This window comes from Neofelis nebulosa, chromosome 9 (assembly GCF_028018385.1).
Source record: "Neofelis nebulosa isolate mNeoNeb1 chromosome 9, mNeoNeb1.pri, whole genome shotgun sequence".
Taxonomy (NCBI): Eukaryota; Metazoa; Chordata; class Mammalia; order Carnivora; family Felidae; genus Neofelis; species Neofelis nebulosa.
The window spans coordinates 73,913,653-73,932,675 of NC_080790.1; the positions used below are offsets into that span (position 1 = coordinate 73,913,653).

Consider the following 19,023-nt stretch of genomic DNA (forward strand, 5'->3'; position numbering starts at 1 on the left):
CAAGCCTGGAGCCTGCTTCAGATTCAGTGTTTCCCTCTCTCTCTAGCCCCGCCCCCCTCGTGCTCTGTCTCTCTCAAAAAATAAACATTTAAAAAAAAAAGTCACTTAAAATGTCTCCATTTATATAAAGTTCAAAAAACAGGCAAAACGAATTAATCTATGATGTTAGAAGGACAGTGATTACTTTGAAGTGAGGAGGGGTAGTAACTAGCAGGAGATTCCAGGAGAGTCACTAGGATGCTACTCATGTTGTTTCTTGATTTGACTATTGTTACACTGATGTGTTCACTTTGTGAAAATCCACCAAGCTGCAACACTTAGCATTTATACTCTTACGTGTACTTCTTTTAAAGTCTTATAACCCATATGTAAAACAAAAGATAAAAATAAAATATACCCAAATGTTAATCATATTCAAGTAGCAGAATTATAGAACCTTTCATTTTTTCAATTAAAGTGACTTTCTGAAATATATGTTTAGGTTGCCTTAAAACCCTTTCCAAAATAATTAAGAGGAAGTGCTTCCTATGTGCTACATCCCCATCAAAGCACTTTATATATACTAAATTATCCAATCTTCATAACAACCCTACAAAATAGGTGTGTCATTACTGTCATTTTAAAAGGGAAGAAACTGCAACACACAGGTTGAGTAACTGTCCCAAGATAACACAGCTAATAAGTGCTAGAGACGTAACTTGCACCAAGGTACTCACGCTCCTAAGTTTATGTTCTGAAACATTATCCATCCATCTCTCTGATAAAACTTTACTTTTTTATAGTGAAAAAAAAATTATTAATAAGTTATCAAATCAATCTAAATCATTACTACTTTTATCACTATGTAGCTAGCTCTCTGTGCAGTCACATGCAAAAATTGCATATTAGAGTAAATGGCATAATCCTATGGAGTAATTTTTTTTTTTTCAACGTTTTTTTTTTTTTTTTTAATTTATTTTTGGGACAGAGAGAGACAGAGCATGAACGGGGGAGGGGCAGAGACAGAGGGAGACACAGAATCGGAAACAGGCTCCAGGCTCCGAGCCATCAGCCCAGAGCCTGACGCGGGGCTCGAACTCACGGACCGCGAGATCGTGACCTGGCTGAAGTCGGACGCTTAACCGACTGCGCCACCCAGGCGCCCCGCTATGGAGTAATTAGAAGTTACCCAAAGCTTACAGAAGTGTACATTAGTAATATACCTCTCTTCTATTCTGTTCTTATCCATGAGAGGCTGCTTAATCCACTGGTTAACCAGTCTTTGTCCTTGAGGGGTTTTGCATTTATTTAGCAATGCAGCCAGAGACTGAGAGCCAGTGGTATCTTCAACAGAACCCTAGTAAACAAAAAACAAAAAAGAATAGCATGCTCATTAGTGAAAACTTTACTGTGCTACGAAAAATAATTAAATAATTTTGGGAACAAGAACACTTATATTCTTCAGATATTAAATGAGAAATTTGCACAGAAGTTCCTCTTCCTCAGCCGGCTTACTGTCAGGCTGGGTGTCAGTCTATACTACAGCACCTGAGTATTTTGAATCCACATGGTCAAAGTGGAGGCTTCAAGATGCCATCTCACATTTAGCCTATTTCCATTCTTTTATGATGTCCAAAGTGTGGTGACCCATTATGTCATCCTAACTCCTCTCTGGGGAACTGGGACTAATGGCCAGACCAAGCCCATTAAAGTCTTGAGTAAAGCAAACCAGTGATCAATTGCACATGAGAGGCCCCCAGTTGTGTGAAAGTGTAGCCTGTGTCTCATGGTGCTTTAGAATGTGTGCATGTGTGTATAAATGCATGATACATACTCATATGTATTGCTATGGCCATATGTTGAAGGCCAACATAATTGGTAGACAGAGTCCATTAGAGGAAATGAAACAGTTGTCTTGGTGGCTATTAAAGTAAGATGTGCTGGAGCGCCTGGGTGTCTCAGTCAGTTGGACATCTGACTCTGGGTTTCAGCTCAGGTCATGAGCTCATGGTTCGTGAGTTTGAGCCCCATATCAGGCTCTGCACTGCCAGTGTAGAGCCTGTTTGGGATTCCCTCTCTCCTCCTCCCCGTTTGTGTACGTTCTCCCTCTCTCTCAAAATAAATAAACTTAATAAAAAGGTTTCTGGGGAGCACCTGGGGGGCTCAGTCAGTTAAGCGTGCAACTCTTGGTTTAGGTTCAAGTCATGATCTCACAGTTAGAACCCCACATCAGGCTCTGCACAGTGTGGAGCCTGCTTGGGATTCTCACGCCCCCAACCCCCGCCCCTATCCAACTCAAGCTCTCTTGCCTCTCTCTTTCAAAATAATCTTTAAAAAAAAATTTTTTTTAATTTATTTAAGTAAAATGTGTATAAAATAATTTTTTCTTGGGGCGCCTGGGTGGCGCAGTCGGTTGAGCGTCCGACTTCGGCCAGGTCACGATCTCGCGGTCCGTGAGTTCGAGCCCCGCGTCGGGCTCTGGGCTGATGGCTCAGAGCCTGGAGCCTGTTTCCGATTCTGTGTCTCCCTCTCTCTCTGCCCCTCCCCCGTTCATGCTATGTCTCTCTCTGTCCCAAAAATAAATTAAAAACGTTGAAAAAAAAAATTTTTTTTTAATTAAAAAAAAAAAAAAAAATTTTTTTCTTAAAACAAAAAGCTCCTTGGGGCGCCTGGGTGGCTCAGTCGGTTGGGCGACCGACTTCGGCTCAGGTCATGATCTCACAGTCCGTGAGTTCGAGCCCCACGTCGGGCTCTGTGCTGACGGCTCAGAGCCTGGAGCCTGTTTCCGATTCTGTGTCTCCCTCTCTCTCTGCCCCTCCCCTGTTCATGCTCTGTCTCTCTCTGTCTCAAAAATAAATAAAGGTAAAAAAATAAAAAAAAATAAAAAAATAAAAAAATAAAAGCTCCTCTTCCTAAAATCAAACTTTCAACCTATTAATCTAGATTTTCTGCTGTGTATTTTCCCCCAAACCAAAATTACTTTGTAATTACTGTAGTTTTAGACATAAAACTTCCTAAAATTAATTTTTTAAGAACTGCTAGTAATATAATCAAATTATTCATAAAGCCAGGACAAATACTATTTATATAGCTTGCACCTAGAAAAATATAGTAATTTAAAGCTGCATGTCTAAGTATAATATTTCAAAATATTTAAGTTCCTTAATAATATTCCTCAGCATAGAATAAAGGAAACATTTTTTAAGCATTAAGTTTTTTAAGACATGTTATTTTTTACCTGGAAAAGGTTAAGGGCTCTGACTGCTGCAATATCCAACCTCATGTACTGACTGAAGTCAAAAGTAGTCAGTTCAAACTGTCCAAAGTTTGAATCATCTGATAAGAGTTCTAAAAATTTGATTACTGCAGACAATGATGAAGCTGCAACCTAAGATTAAGAATTAAAAAAAAAAAAATTTAATTAAAGATTCTAGGGGTGCAGCTGGTTGAGTGTCCCAACTTCGGCTCAGGTTATGATCTCACAGTTTGTGGATTTGAGCCCCGCACCGGGCTCTGTGCTGACAGCTTAGAGCCTGGAGCCTGCTTTGGATTCTGTCTCCCTCACTCTCTAGAGTATATATAAAAACATATATAAACAAATCCTAGAGGTATTTAGAAAACAAATGGCAAAATGAAAATAAATTCTGAACACTATCATTTTCCTTTGTGTTCCTTCTCAATCCAAACCAAGAAAATCAGACAAAGTTTAAATAAATCTCTTAAGGTTAAAAAATTAGTTTTAGAAAGTGAAAATTTACTGTTAGAATAGTATTATTTATAATAGCCAAAAGTAGAAATGACTCAAATGCCTATCAAGAGTAAAATGAATGAAGTTTGGCATGTTCACCCCTATGGAATACTATACAACCAAAGATATAAGCACAATCAACCGTGACACATGACAATATGGGTAAAACTTACCAACAATACTGAACAAAAGAAAACAGGCACAAAAGAATATAAACCATATGATTCCACTAATGTAAACTACAAAAACAGGCCAAACTAGTCTATGCTAGCAGAGGTAAGAACGATGGTTACCCTTGGGGTAATGACTGAAAGTAAGCCTAAAAAAGGTCTGAGGTCCTGATACTCTATTCTGCTTCACGGGTGCTGGTTATCTGGGGATCTGCAATTCATGAAAATTCAGTTATATACTTAGGATATATTCACTTTCCTACATGTATATTTAAATAATAAAAAATTTAAATAATCTGTTATTATTGTAACATAAGTAGTCCAGGACATCAAACCAACAGCCCAACGACAAATCCTACATATTAAAATATACTTGATACTAGACTTGTGAAATGTACCTGCTTTCCCTAACTGAAAACTGTCATCTACCTGTCCTTGACAAACTCCAGCACGGCACTTCCTGCAGTGTCATCAGGAAGTAACAGATAAAAACTTTTTGTAGCCCTAAAAGCTTCTTCACATTTTCAAGAGGTAAGTTTCTAATACCAGTATTACTGCTCATACATACTGGCTTTTGATTATGTTACACACACAAAAAGTAAAAGAATTACGGAGTTTATAGGAATTAAACTATTACATGATAAGCAATAACCACAAAATCATGACAGTCATAACAGTCCCGGTTCATTCTAGTTTGAAATCTACTTTGGGAATTCTAAGTTTAACAGCTTGTCTTGTCTTTTTAAGTATACAACAGAATTTTCCATGTTACTTATCAGTGACCCACAAATATCCTGTCAAGAGTTTCCAATATTTTACCATAAAAATACATCTCAAGCCACACCGACCTCGAAAATTTGAACAAAGAAACACATCAACCACTGAAAATCCCATAAAAGTTACATTGTTTCCATATTCATTTCTACCACTACACATACATAATCTGCCAATTTTTTAGCCAAACTGTTTAAATGTAGTATTTATTATGCATTATGTGCTATATATATATACTTTCACTCTTATTCCTGATCTCCCCAACAATCCTTTAAGACCTATTATGTAACAAATAATGAAACTGCCTCTCAGAAAGATAAAGTAATTGAGGCCTCTGGGTGGCTCAGTTGATTAGGCTTCAGCTCAGGTCATGGTCTCATGGTTCATGGGTTTGAGCCACATGTCAGGCTCTGTGCTGACAGCTCAGAGCCTGGAGCCTGCTTCCGATTCTGTGTCTCCCTCTCTCTCTGCCCCACTCCTGCTTATGTTCTGTCTCTGTCTCTCAAAAATGAATAAACATTTAAAGAATTTAAAAAAAAAAGAAAGATGAAGTAATTTATTAAAGACTCTACAACTTATACATTATAAAGCTCTGAAAGGTCTTTTTCCCCCCTACAACCACTATGCTATCTCATCCACTTAAGTGACATTAATCAGGCTCTTTCCTGTGAAATCAATAAAACTCTTTCTTGCTCCAAGGATATATGATGTGTAAATATAATGCAATTATATTTAAGGTTATGTTTCAGTTTTTCTAGTCATTTCCTCAAGTTTTTCAAAAGTTTAATCACAGTAAAAATAAGCTTAATTAATATCAGTGATTCACAGTTTACACTTTGGAGAGATATGAAAGAAGTAGCTTTCCAAAAGCCATGATTATAATTTAAGAGTAAATTCACATTATAATCCACATACCTGATTCTCCATTTCTGGCAAGACAGCACTATTCATCTGCTCTCCCTTTTTGCCTTTCAACAACCGGTTGAGGTCCTGATAAATATCTTTTGTAAAAAAGTCACCTCTTTTTCTTTCTGTGATCAGAATTCCTCCTCTCTGAATAACCTATTTTACAAAAAATAATTTAAATTACTTTGAGGAAAATAAAAACAGAAATGAGAAAAAATCATATCACTGACAAGTATAGTAAGAACAACTTAAATTATTGACCCACATTAAGTTTCTACACAATGTGCAAGACACTGGGAAGACATACATACTAACACATATTTTTAAAATCTATAAACTAAGTTTTCATGTAATTTAAAAGTATGTTCATATAAAGGTTTTTAAAAATAGCACCCCCACCCCAAAAATAGTCCCAATAGTAAAAACCTCTTAACAGAATAATACTTGTGGAAAGTTGTTTAGATACTATCTATGCTAACAATGCCCATTATATACTTCCTATTTCCCAAGCAGTTCTTATGGTATCTGAAGCCCACAAAAAGAAAAGAATCCTTCAAGGATACAATATCCCTTAAATACCTAAATAAATCATATACTTACACAAACAGTATAATCAAACGTATAATCAGAATTTTTTAAAAAGACTAAATGAAATAAGAGGCTAAAGGTCCCACTTAAACTATCTTAAACTGAAGAGCTGCATCTTATTTATTTGATAAATCCATGCTAAATACAGTAATAAATTGGTTTTTTTTAAGTGGACCTCAATCACCTCCCCTCACAACTGTGAAAGCATTCCTTTCATCAGCTGTGATCCCTTCAAGATGGCATTCTGTTACTCTTTCAGGGAGGGAGGGAGGGAGGGAAGGAGGGAGGGAGGGAGGGAGGGAGGGAGGGAGGAAGGATCTGAAGTAAAACAAGAAACAACTTGTTCTACAATCCTCTTAAATATACAAAGTTTCTGTGAAAGATAAACATCAAGATAATCCTCAATATAAAACATTACTGTAATTAAATACAAAAAAAAATGACTTTTAAATTATTTTTTTTCCTTAAATAAAATAGCATGTTAATTAGAACCTTTCCTAGGCTTAGGTTCTCCATCACTAGACTTGATTCCCTTACCTGTCTCAGCTTTCCCATGTCTCCAGCAGTCTCTCCTCCTGGTAAAACACATTCCTTTGGTCCAATCTGAATTAGAAGAGCCTCCAGATTGGAGAACTGATCGTTATCAGGGAACTCACAAAGTCCTAGCTTCCTCTGTATGGAGTCAACATACCCAACACCGACCTGTCTTTGGCCATCAACTGTAGATATTTTAACACCCACAACACCAATGGAAGCTGACATATCGTTGTTACCAAAGAGAATGTCTTCAAACTGAGAAAGATTACCTGGAGAAGCCTTAACAAAAATAAACAAAATTTGAAGAATTGTTGAATGCACTTAAAAAATTTCATAGCAAACAAGAGTTACCCCCAAAAATTGTTCCTAACAATATATTCCAATTACTATTACCTTATTTTCTATAAAGTATCCTCCCTAGTTTTCCAATTATTTTCAGGACACTTGGGCAAAAAAGATTTTCAGTTTGAAATCTGACAGCTGGAGGGGCACCTAAGTCATTCAGTCAGTTAGGCATCCAACTCTTAATCTCTGCTCAGGTCTTAAGCTCAGGGTTTTGAGTTCAAGCCCCACATTGGGCTCTGCACCAGGTATGAAGCCTACTTGAAATTTGGCAGCTGGATTTATACACACACCAATAATTAAGATATCCAAATTGATAATCCTGTCAATTGTAAGCTTAAATTTCTACATCCTGCCAAAATGCCTACCTATTGGTGGCACATTGTATTTTCTCTGACTAGCTATACCACATAGGAGAGCAGTATTATTAGCTACAAATACTGGCCTTGGAAAGTTAATTCTCTATCAATATATTTATCTGTAAAATGTAGAGACTGTTCTACATCAGTCATTTCAAAATAAAGGATCCTTGGCCTATTTTCAATATTTCAAAAAGATTAGAGGGGCGCCTGGGTGGCGCAGTCGGTTGGGCGTCCGACTTCAGCCAGGTCACGATCTCGCAGTCCGTGAGTTCGAGCCCCGCGTCAGGCTCTGGGCTGATGGCTCAGAGCCTGGAGCCTGTTTCCGATTCTGTGTCTCCCTCTCTCTCTGCCCCTCCCCCGTTCATGCTCTGTCTCTCTCTGTCCCAAAAATAAATAAATGTTGAAAAAAAAAAAAAAAAAAAAGATTAGAAATCTCTGTAGGACTGCACAAGTCAACTAAAGGGTCAAGTTTCTTCACTTTTGTGTCAAGTCAGTGGGTGACACTACATATTTCAACCTGATCAGAAGCTGATAGGAAACCGTTAACATGAGGCATTTTCTGAGACAACTGACCACCCCATGGTATGAAACAGGAGAGTCACCAAGAGTCCAATGACCACGGTGACAACCAAACTTAAGCAACCAATAGCAATCAATAGTTAAATAGTTCTTTTTTTTTTTTTTTTTTTAAACATTTATTCATTTTTGAGAGACAGAGAGCACGAGCAGAAGAGGGGCAGAGAGAAAGGGAGACACAGGATCTGAAGCAGGCTCCACGCTCTGAGCTGTCAGCACAGAGCCTGATGTGGGGCTCAAAGTCACGAACCATGAGATCAGGACCTGAGCCGAAGCCGGACACTTAACCAACTGGGCCACTCAGGTGCTCCAACAGTTCTTGAAGGACTTTAGCATCATAATCATGATAATCATTGATTTTTCCATAAAATGACTCTAAATATCCTGTAACTATGGATTGTTGATTAAAATCTGGATCAAAAATGAAAAGGAAGGGGATGCCTGGGTGGTTCAGTCGGTTGAACATTTGACTCTTGATTTTGGCTTAGTTCATGATCACAAGGTCAAGATCAAGCCCCATATCGGGAGCCATGCTGAGTGTGGAGACTGCTTGGGATTCTTTCTCTATCTCTGCCCCCTCCCCTGCTAGCACTCTCTCTCCCTCACTCTCTAAAAAAAAATCAATTAAAAAAAATGAAATGGAGGGCTGGGTGCCTGGCTAGCTCAGTGAGTAGAGCATGTGATTCTTGATTTTGGGGTTGTGGTTTGAGCCCCATATTGGGTGTAGAGATTACTTAAAAATAAAATGTCTAAATTTTTTAAAAATGAAATGGAAAAACAGTGTTATCTTGCATTCAAATTTTAAAAGCACTGATTCAATTGCAAACGTAAACATCATATTTTTACATACATTTTTCAGATTTGCACATACAGGTTACAAATAACACCTTTAAACTTTCAAAAGGGAATAGTAGCTAATAAAATTGGGTTCTTAAGGGTCCTTCAACATAAGACTGTTAATCTGTGAACTAGATTGTATCCAAGATCCTTTCCCACTCTGTACATACCATTGAGAACATGGGAAAGAAATCAATCATAAGAGACCAACTACTTTAAATATCACTAATATTTACAATAGAATCAAAAAGCTAAAAAATGTCTGGGGCAACGGAGTGGTTCAGTCGGTTAGGCATCTGACCTCACTCCAGGTCATGATCTCACAGTCCGTAGGTTCGAGCCCTGCGTCGAGCTCTGTGCTGACAGCTCAGAGCCTGGAGCCTGCTTCAGATTCTGTGTCTCCCTCTCTCTGCCCCTCCCCTGCTCATGCTCTGTCGCTCTCTGTCTCAAAAATAAATAAAAACATTTAGAAAAAAAATTTTTTAAAGCTAAAAAATGTCATGATAAATCAGTTTTTGCAGTTTTAGATCTGAACTTCTTAAAATGTCAGGATTAAGATACCACCTTTTTAACCTGATAGACATATATTTGAAAAAATTTCCCCCTGACTTAAAAGGTAGGAGTTAAAGTGAATTCATCTTGAAGGATTCTGACAGGACACAGAGGAGTGAGGTATGATGGGATGATAATCATGGTAATCTCTTAAATTTAGGATTCTACATTTTGGTGTTATTACTAATTGAGTTCTGTGAAAAATGAAAAAACATCACTTTGTGGTACCTCAATTTTCTACTAAAATCTTTCAAGACACAGACTAAAACTCTTAGTAAAAGCCCCACTTTTCTCAGTAAAACACCAATGAAAATTCCCAGAAAACTCCATAATGCAGAATGCTAAATTCTCCCAGATATAATCTTCAGTAAATACAGACATACTTACAAAGGCAGGTGGGGGAAGGAGGACACAGTATGGAACATAGACTGAATGTTATATTTGAGGTAGTACCAAGATCAGATGTTTAGATATTCTATTAAACCTCACAAGAAAAAACTCACAGGACTTTCAAGTTGGAAAACATCATTAAAAACCTTCTAATTTTACTGTTTATGGAGAAACAGATACAGGAGACAGTTAGGAAATACACCAAGGACACCCAGAGGGGCAGAGGAGAAAAGAAATGAAATATGCTGACTATAAGCCCAAAGCACTGTCTCCCTTATTCCCTTTCAAGAATAAATTGTAACTCCCCAACAACATTTTAACCATTCATTTATTGCAGTATTTATTGAGAACCTACTCTGCAGGTTACAGAACCTACAGTTGAACAACCAAAAACAGGACCTTACAGAATGGCAATGAAGACAGTCATTATATAAAATAAAATAGTGCTATCTCCATGAAGGCACAGAAGCATACATGTTAATAGTCCTTTCCAGGAAAAAAAAAAAATAAATAAGAAAAAAAATAAATAAGCCTTTCCAGGGACACCAAGAAATGATCATCATTAAACAAAGTCTCTGACTTACAAAAATTATAAACTTAATGGAAGAGAAAGGCACATACAAAGATACAAACATGTTACAGATGTGTAGGAGATATATGGGATACAGTAAATCTGGACGTTATTACTTTAAAAACAGTAAAATCAAATCTGTCTAATGCTGGCACTCAACTTTATGTAAAATCTATTTTATTATTTAGGTTTCAGGAATACTGACAGAGCTCAGAGTATTCATACTCATAATAACGATTTAGTGAATTTCAAAGTTGCTATTAAACTGTGATTTTAAAAACCACATGCTAAAGAATATTAGTTTCTCAAAGTATTTTATTATCACAACCTGGTTAAAATATTAAAGCACACAGAATTCCCTCACATCTTTATTTTTTCTACTCTTAAAAATAACCAAATTAAAAAGGAAGATAATTACCTTAAATGCCAAATACCAATCATTCTCCTTCGAGGCCTTATTTCCAGCTCTATTCTTATAAACTTCAACTCTATACTGACGAACTAGAAGAAGATCTTTTACAAAAGACTCAAAATTCATTTTACTAAGCACAACACTCTCCAGAGTCTTTGTTCCTAAAGAAAAATATTAAAAATACATGTTACAGATTTAAGGATTTAAAGTAGTAACACAATGGTTCCCCCAAGCCACATTCTTCTCTCAGTAATTCATTTCTTCAATAAACTGTTTATCAAGCCCTTATTACATATCTGAAGGACTTTGGTAGTTGAAGGGCATAAAATGAACAGATATGGCTCTTCTGCTTTCATGGAACCTACACATCAAAATAAAAAATTAAGAAAGATAAAAGAATAAGTAAATACATATATAGATAAACTTACTTGTCCTTTCTTATAATTAGTTTCTCAGAAGTCTGAATAGAGTTCTATAATTACATGGGGCGCCTGGGTGGCTCAGCTGGTTGAGCAGCCAATTCTTGGTTTGGGCTCAGATCGTGGTCTCATGGTTTGTGGGTTTGAGCCCCGCGTTGTGCTCTGTGTGCTGACAGTACAGAGCGTGCTTGGGATTCTCCTTCTGCGTCCCTCCCCCACTAGCTCTTTCTCTCAAAATAAATAAACATCAAAAAAAAAAAAAATGTCTTATAACTATATCGTATTTGTATGAAATTAAACTTTTCCGAAAAGGTCCATAAAAACAAATTAGTCATTATTCATTGCAAAATGTTCTAGGTAACACAGATCAAAACTCAAGCAAACTGGTGCAGTCATTCTGGAAAACAGTATGGTGGTTCCTCAAAAAATTAAGAATAGAACTACTCTTTGACCCAACAACTGCACTACTAGGTATTTATCCAAAGGATACAGGAATGCTAATTCAAAGAGGCACACACACCCCCAATGTTTATAGCAGCACTATCGACAATAGCCTAAGTATGGAAAAGAGCCCAAATGTCATCAACTGATGAATGGACAAAGATAACGTGGTATACGTACACAATGGAGTATTACTCAGCAATCAAAAAGTAGGAAATCTTGACATTGGCAACAATGTGGATGGAAGTAGAGAGTTTTGCTAAGTGAAATAAGCCAGTCAGAGAAAGACAAAAATCATATGATTTCACTAATGTGTGGAATTTAAGATACAAAACGAATGAACATAAGAAAAGGGAGGCAAAAATAATACAAAAAACAGACAGGGAGACAAACCATAACAGACTCTTAAATACAGAGAACTGAGGGTTGCTTGAGGGGTATTGGGTGAGGGGATGGGCTAAATGGGCATTAAGGAGGACACTTGGGATGAGCACTGAGTGTTAGACGTAAGTGATGAATTACTAAATTCTATTCCTGAAATCATTATTACACTATTTTAACTAACTTGGTTTAAATTTTTAAAAAAGGAAAAAAAAAGTACAGCAAAAAGGAGACTTCCCTTTCACACTGATCCCCTACACATAGAGTTTACCAGCCAAGTACCATCAGTTTATAAAATATATTTCCAGGGTGCCTGGGTGACTCAGTGGGTTAAGAGTTCAGTTTCAGCTCAGGTCATGATCTCATGGTTTATGGGTTTGAGCCCCGCGTCAGGCTCTGTGCTGACAGCTCAAAGCCTAGAGCCTGCTTCAGATTCTGTGTCTCCCTCTGTCTGTGCCTCCCTGTTCACGCTGTCTCTCTCAAAAATAAACATTAAATTTTTTTTAATATGTTTCCAAACACAGGCTATGCACACACAAACATTACTTTGTTCCTCTCTTACATCAATGGTTGCAAACTACAAACAGTGCTCTGTATCTTGGCTTTTTTTTTTAACCTAATATATTTTGGAGATTGTTCCAACAGTACATAATCAGCTTCTTTCTGTTTATAGCTACAAACATTCTAATGACTCTGAGGATGTACTATAATTTAGTCACTTACTGATGAACATATAGGTTGTTTCCAGTCTCTATTACAATGCTGCATGAATAATCTTGTACATGCTTCACTCTCCAATATGAGTACATCTGTAAGGTAAAGCCCCAAAACTGGATTTTATCAAAGAATACAGTGATTTTGATAAATATTGCCAGACTATTCCCTTTGGTTGGCTGTGTAAATTAACACTATCATCCATAAAGTATGAGTGCCTTTATTTCCCCTATCCAAGCAACACAGAGTTTTCAAACTTTCTGGTCTTCATCTCAGATTACTGGTTCTGAGCTAGGAATAATCTTGCTTCTCTAGCAGACATTTGCCAAAGCCTGGGGACATTTGGGTTGTCAACTGAGGGAGGGAGAACAGCAGAGTACTAATGGAATCGCATGGGTAAGGCAGGGGTGCTGTTAAACTTGCACAGGATACTGGGGCACCTGGGTGGCTCAGTTGGTTAGGCATCCAACCTCAGCTCAGGTCATGATCTCCCAAGATCTGCACCGACAGATAAGAGCCTGGAGCCTGCTTCGGGTTCTGTGTCTCCCTCTCTCTCTCTCTCTCTCTGCCCCTCCCCTGTTCACACTCAGTCTCTCTCTCAAAAATAAAAATATCTTTAAAAAAATTTTAACATGCACAGGATAGCCCCTCACAACAATAATTACTCAGTCCAAAATATCAATAGTGCCAAGGTTAAGAACTCTTACTAGAAAACAGTGTCCCACCTTAGTTTTGATTTGCAATTGTCAATTTCTTACAAAATTAATAAAATCACTCACACCATCAAATTGAATAAAAATTCGATTTTCTTATAATAACAGGTAATACCAGTGATAATACCACTTAAAAGTATTTAAGGGGCCCCCTGGGTGGCTTAGTCAGTTGAGCATCCGATTCTTGATTCCAGCTCAGGTCAATATCCCAGAGGCCTGGGATCAAACCCTGCATTAAGCTCCACACTGAGCATGGAGCCTGCTTAAAATTCTCTCCCTCTGGGGCGCCTGGGTGACTCAGTCAGTTAAGCCTCCGACTTCAGCTCAGGTCACGATCTCACAGTCCGTGAGTTCGAGCCCCACGTCGGGCTCTGGGCTGATGGCTCAGAGCCTGGAGCCTGCTTCCGATTCTGTGTCTCCCTCTCTCTCTGCCCCTCCCCCGTTCATGCTTTGTCTCTCTCTGTCTCAAAAATAAACGTTAAAAAAAAAAAATTAAAAAAAAAAAATTCTCTCCCTCTCCCTCTGCTCCCTCCCCTGCTCTCTCTCTCTCTCTCTCTCTCTCTCTCTCTCAAATAAAAACTAAAAAGTAAGTTAATTCAGAATAGGGATGCCTGGGTGGCTCAGTCAGTTGAGCATCCAACTCTTAATTTAGGTTCAGGTCATGATCTCACGGTTCATGAGTTCGAGCCCTGCATCTAGCACTCAGTTCTTAGCAGAGTCCACTTCAGATCTTCTGTTACCCCCCCCCCGCCCCCCCCCCAACTTGTGCTGTCTCTCCCTCCCTCTCTCTCTTAAAAAGAAATATTTTTAAAAAATAATAGGGATGCATGGCTGGCTCAGTCAGTTAAGCATCCGACTTCTGCTCAGGTCATGATCTCACAGTTCCTGGGTTCAAGCCCCATGTTGGGCTCTGTGCTAGAGTCTGGAGCCTGTTTCGGATTCTATGTCTCCCTCTCTCTCTGTCCCTCCCCAGCTCACACTCTGTCTCTATCAAAAATAAATAAACATTTTTTAAAATTTCTTTTAAATAATAGATCATGTCAAGTATAAATATCAAATACAAATAAGCATGAAGATTAAATGACATAATTCAACTGTTTTGTACACCTAAACACAGGTAACATTCCCAACATTTCTTCATTAGTTATAAGTACTAGTATTAGTTACAAGTTATTAGTATAAGAATCCCCACTGTCTGCCACCCTGAAAAAGGGCTCAAATCTTGCCTAAGGTTCTTCCCTAGAACATTCCTCGTGATCTCATCCGGGACTGACAAACAAGTATTTACAGGGACCAGGCCAGGTATCAAATGAGCAAAGGAAGCCAAAGGAAGAGAACAACAGAGCTGACATGACAAGTGGCTTCAAAAGAGATCATATAGAGTGGTGGGAACAGTGACAAAACAAGGAAAGCGCAGGAGAGTAAAGGAGGAATCTGGAACACATCAGAGAGCAGCCACTCAGCTCCAAACCCACTGCTTTGCTGCGGGGATATTCACACCCAGAGTTTTCAACTGGGCAGACTTTTCAAAAGCAGCTCAAAATATGATTTTTTTTCATGAAATGTCCCAATGTTTAAAATACAGGCAATCAGTTCAAACTTAGAGCAAAACACTATTTAGGCCACCAGTCTTCAACTCAGTCACATTTTTCTTAGACTTGAATAGATTGCTGTTTCTCTAGCTTGCATTTAGAAAGCAAGTTGCATGAAAATTATGTTTACTCTATACTCCCATTCAACAAAGCCTGTACTCACACTTCTCAGAGGCATCCTCCAAAACGAAGGCCTCCAGCCTGCAACAGACTCACATCTCCCAACTAACACTCACTCACGATGAGAACCTGAGTGGAATGGTAGGTCCCATTTAAATTATTTCCTGGTTTTGCCTAGCACTCATTCCACTTTGCCCAAAACTCTCTGGTGTTTTGTTTTTTTAATTTTTTTTTTTTTTAACATTTATTCGTTTTTGAGAGACAGAGAGAGACAGAATGCAGGTGGGGGAGGGGCAGAGAGAGAGGGAGACACAGAATCCGAAGCAGGCTCCAGGCTGTCAGCACAGAGCCGACCGCAGGGCTTGAACTCACGGACTGCGAGATCATGACACAAGCTGAAGGACACTTAACCGACTGAGCCACCCAGGCGCCCCTCTCTTTTTTTTTTTAAGTTTGTTTATTTTGAGAGAGAGAGAATGAGTGGGGGGAGGGCAGAATGGGGGGAGGGCAGAGAGAGAGAAAGAGAGAGACAGAGAGAGAGAGAGAGAGAGAGAGAGAGAATCCCAAGCAGGCTTCATGCCATCAACAGAGCCCAACCATGGGGCTCAATCCCACCAACCAAAAGACAATGACCTAAGCCAAAATCAAGAGCCAGACCCTCAACTGACTGAGCCACCCAGGTGCCCCCCCCCTCATTTTTAATACTAAAAGTCCCATGTTCCAGGAGCCCTCTCAATCCCAAGAAAACTAGAATGATTGGTCACCCTACCAACCCATCCAGTTGAATTCCACATAAGTAATATTATTCATGATGAAACATCATTAAAATAAGAAAAAAATTTTTGCTCAAGGAAAGCACTGACACAAAAATCACAGAGGAATTTCTCCCAAAGACACTTATAAACACCACTGTGAAGATTATCAGCAACTTCCAATAAATACAATGAATTTAAAAAATACTGCTTTTCAAATCTTCCTTTACATTTTAGAAGGCAAAATGTAAAGTCTAACTCAGCAAAAACAATTCTAAGAGAGGGGAAAAAAAAATCATCAGTCTGGCAAAATTCTGAAACAGCTCTTAAATCAACCCAGTACGATGTGTCAGCAGAACTGTCTGGCCAGTACAGGGTTTTTAAAGCATCTGAAATTGAATGTTATCACCGGATGAACAAGTACTCTCAGATCCACAAGCCCCACCACTCCCTATTACATTCAACTACTTTGCACATCAATGTTATCTACTTGGCTCTGGGTAGAAGGAATCCGGTCAAGTCTTTCAACCTCTTTCAACAGACAAATTCAACAGAACACAGGTTCACAACAGTGGTAATTTCTTAAGAATGGGTGGGGTGAAGAGACAAATGAGGTAATTCCCCTCCCCCCATGGCCTCCCCTACCTCCACTGCTAAGGTACAGAAGGGCTGCCCAACCGCCAAGGTTATCCTCCAAAATTACTATTTCTCTCAAAGGAGTTTTTGTGACATACTGGGTGGCAGTGCATTTTAAGTCTTATTTACTGACAGTCATCTAAAATACAGCTACTTGGGGTACCTGGGTGGCTCACTCGGTTAAACACCTGACTTCAGCTCAGGTCATGATCTCCTGGTTCGTGAGTTCAAATCCCGCGTCAGGCTCTGTGCTGACAGCTCAGAGCCTGATGCCCGCTTCGGATTCTGTGTCTCTCTCTCTCTCTCTGCCCCTCCCCTGCTCACGCTTTTGCTTTCTCTCTCTCTCTCTCAAAATAAATAAACATTGTAAAAAAATAAAATAAACACAACTAATCAGTTGGGAGGTAAAACTGACCTCCTGGTATGAAATAAGGGACAGAAAACTACCCAGCCTCCACCTGGGATACAGCAGAAGGAACAGCCTCATGTTCATACAAGATTCTTCTCTTCAGGAATAATTTGGAGCCCCCAACCTCATTCAGCTGACAATTACCATGTGTCTCTTACACGTGGGCACTGTGCCAGGTGCTGGGGTTCAGAGGCAGACACTGGTTAAAACACAGTTCCTGCCCTCTAGGAGCTTTCAGTCTACTGGGATAGATGGGCAATAGGGTAGAATACATGCTGTGTCTAGGGTACAGAGAAAGTCTCAGGTCAGGGAACACCTAAGAGGCACAGCTAACCAGACCATCTTAACGTGGGAATCAAGAAAGACTTCCAAAAGGAGACACTTTCTAAGCTGAGATCTGACAACAAAAGAGGCAAAAGGCTAAGTAACTTTCTTTTTCAGTGATTCAGATTCCTAATCTACAAATTGGAGCTAGGTACTAACCCATCTCACAGGGCTTTATTACAATAATGTTATCACTAGATGTTGAAAATGAAAAGTAGCTAAGAAGATGCAACTAAGTCTAAATGCTAATAGAATGAACCAGACAGAAGAAAGAAAGGATCAACAGAAAGCCACATCTGAGAAGTGGGGATGGGATCCAGACCATAGCAAAAGGCCACCTCCTCACTGACACAACAGGGAAGGAAAGAAGGTACAGATGACATTAAAAAGTATAGGTTCAAGGGATGCCTGGGTGGCTCAGTAGCTTAAGCATCCAACTCTTGATTTAGGTTCAGGTCATGATCTTGTGGTTTGTGGGTCTGAGCCCGACATTGGGCTCTGCACTGTCAGTAGGATTCTCGGTCTCCCTCTCTCTGCACCTCACTCACTCATGTGCTCTCTCTCTCAAAAGTGAATAAAATTTAAACAAAAGTATAGGTTCAGGAAATAACCCAAATGTCTGTGAACTAGCAAATGGATAAAAACAAGATACAGTATATCCATAGAATGGATTATTATTTGGCAATAAAAAGAAGTGAAGTACTAATAGCAGTGATGAATCTTGAAAATATTTCTAAGGGAAAGAAGCCAGTCATGAAAGACTACATATTTTATGGTTCCATTTTCATGAAATGTGCAGAATAAGCAAATCTAGAGAGAATGCAGGTTAGTGGTTGCCTAGGTTTGGGAGAACAGGAGAGGGTGGAAGGGGTGGGGAGTGACTGCTAATAGGTACAGGTTTATTTTGGGGGCTGACAAAAAATGTTTTTTTTTTTTTTAATTTATTTTATTTATTTATTTATTTTTTAACGTTTTTATTTTTGAGACAGAGAGAGACAGAGCATGAACAGGGGAGGGGCAGAGAGAGAGGGAGACACAGAATCTGAAACAGGCTCCAGGCTCTGAGCTGTCAGCACAGAGCCCGACGCAGGGCTCGAACTCATGGACCGTGAGATCATGACCTGAGCCGAAGTCGGACGCTTAACCGACCGAGCCACCCAGGTACCCCCAAAAAATGTTTTAAAATTTACCATGGAAGCACCTGGCTGGCTCAGTCAGTAGAGCAGACGACTCTTGATCTCAGGGTCTTGAGTTCGAGTCCCATGTTGGGTACATACATTACTTTAGAAAGTAAATATAAATAAATAAAATGTGCCATGTGTAATGGTTTATTACAAAAACCACGGATTTGTAAAAATAAAAACAAACTGAACTGTTTACTTTAAGTGTGTAAATCATTGTACATTAATAATATCTCAACAAATCTGTTTTACCTAAAGTATAGGTTTGAGGGCAGGAAATTGGGGGACTTCTCGTCTAATGATTTCTATTTTCTCTAGTCAGAAACAAGTTCAACTGCTCAATAATATGGGAAAAGGTCACAGAGTCCAAGATTTGTAGAGTGCAAGTACACGTGGTCCTCATCATGCCTTACATTTCTGCAATAAGCAATGATGCCTAGAAACATAACTAACCTTAACTTGATCGGGTTTCCAGGTGGAACAGAGAAACAAAGAAAAAGGTTTTTTTAACCCTTTAACATTATGCATAGTATTAAACTGAAGGAAAATTCCTCCCAAGAAACAAGTATTGGCAACCTTACACCAACGATGACACAT

General features: G+C 38.8%; 1 protein-coding gene across 1 annotated transcript in view; it reads right to left on the minus strand.

Annotated features, from left to right (window-relative positions):
* The window catches only part of MSH2 (mutS homolog 2), an 82,675-nt gene that overhangs the window by 60,341 nt on the left and 3,311 nt on the right, over positions 1-19,023 (minus strand). The window contains exons 2-6 of the mRNA XM_058684181.1: positions 10,751-10,905; positions 6,703-6,981; positions 5,587-5,733; positions 3,218-3,367; positions 1,203-1,336 (exon numbers count right to left, since the gene is read on the minus strand). Of these exons, the coding sequence (XP_058540164.1) occupies positions 1,203-1,336; positions 3,218-3,367; positions 5,587-5,733; positions 6,703-6,981; positions 10,751-10,905 (865 nt within the window). The remainder of the gene's footprint in view (positions 1-1,202; positions 1,337-3,217; positions 3,368-5,586; positions 5,734-6,702; positions 6,982-10,750; positions 10,906-19,023) is intronic.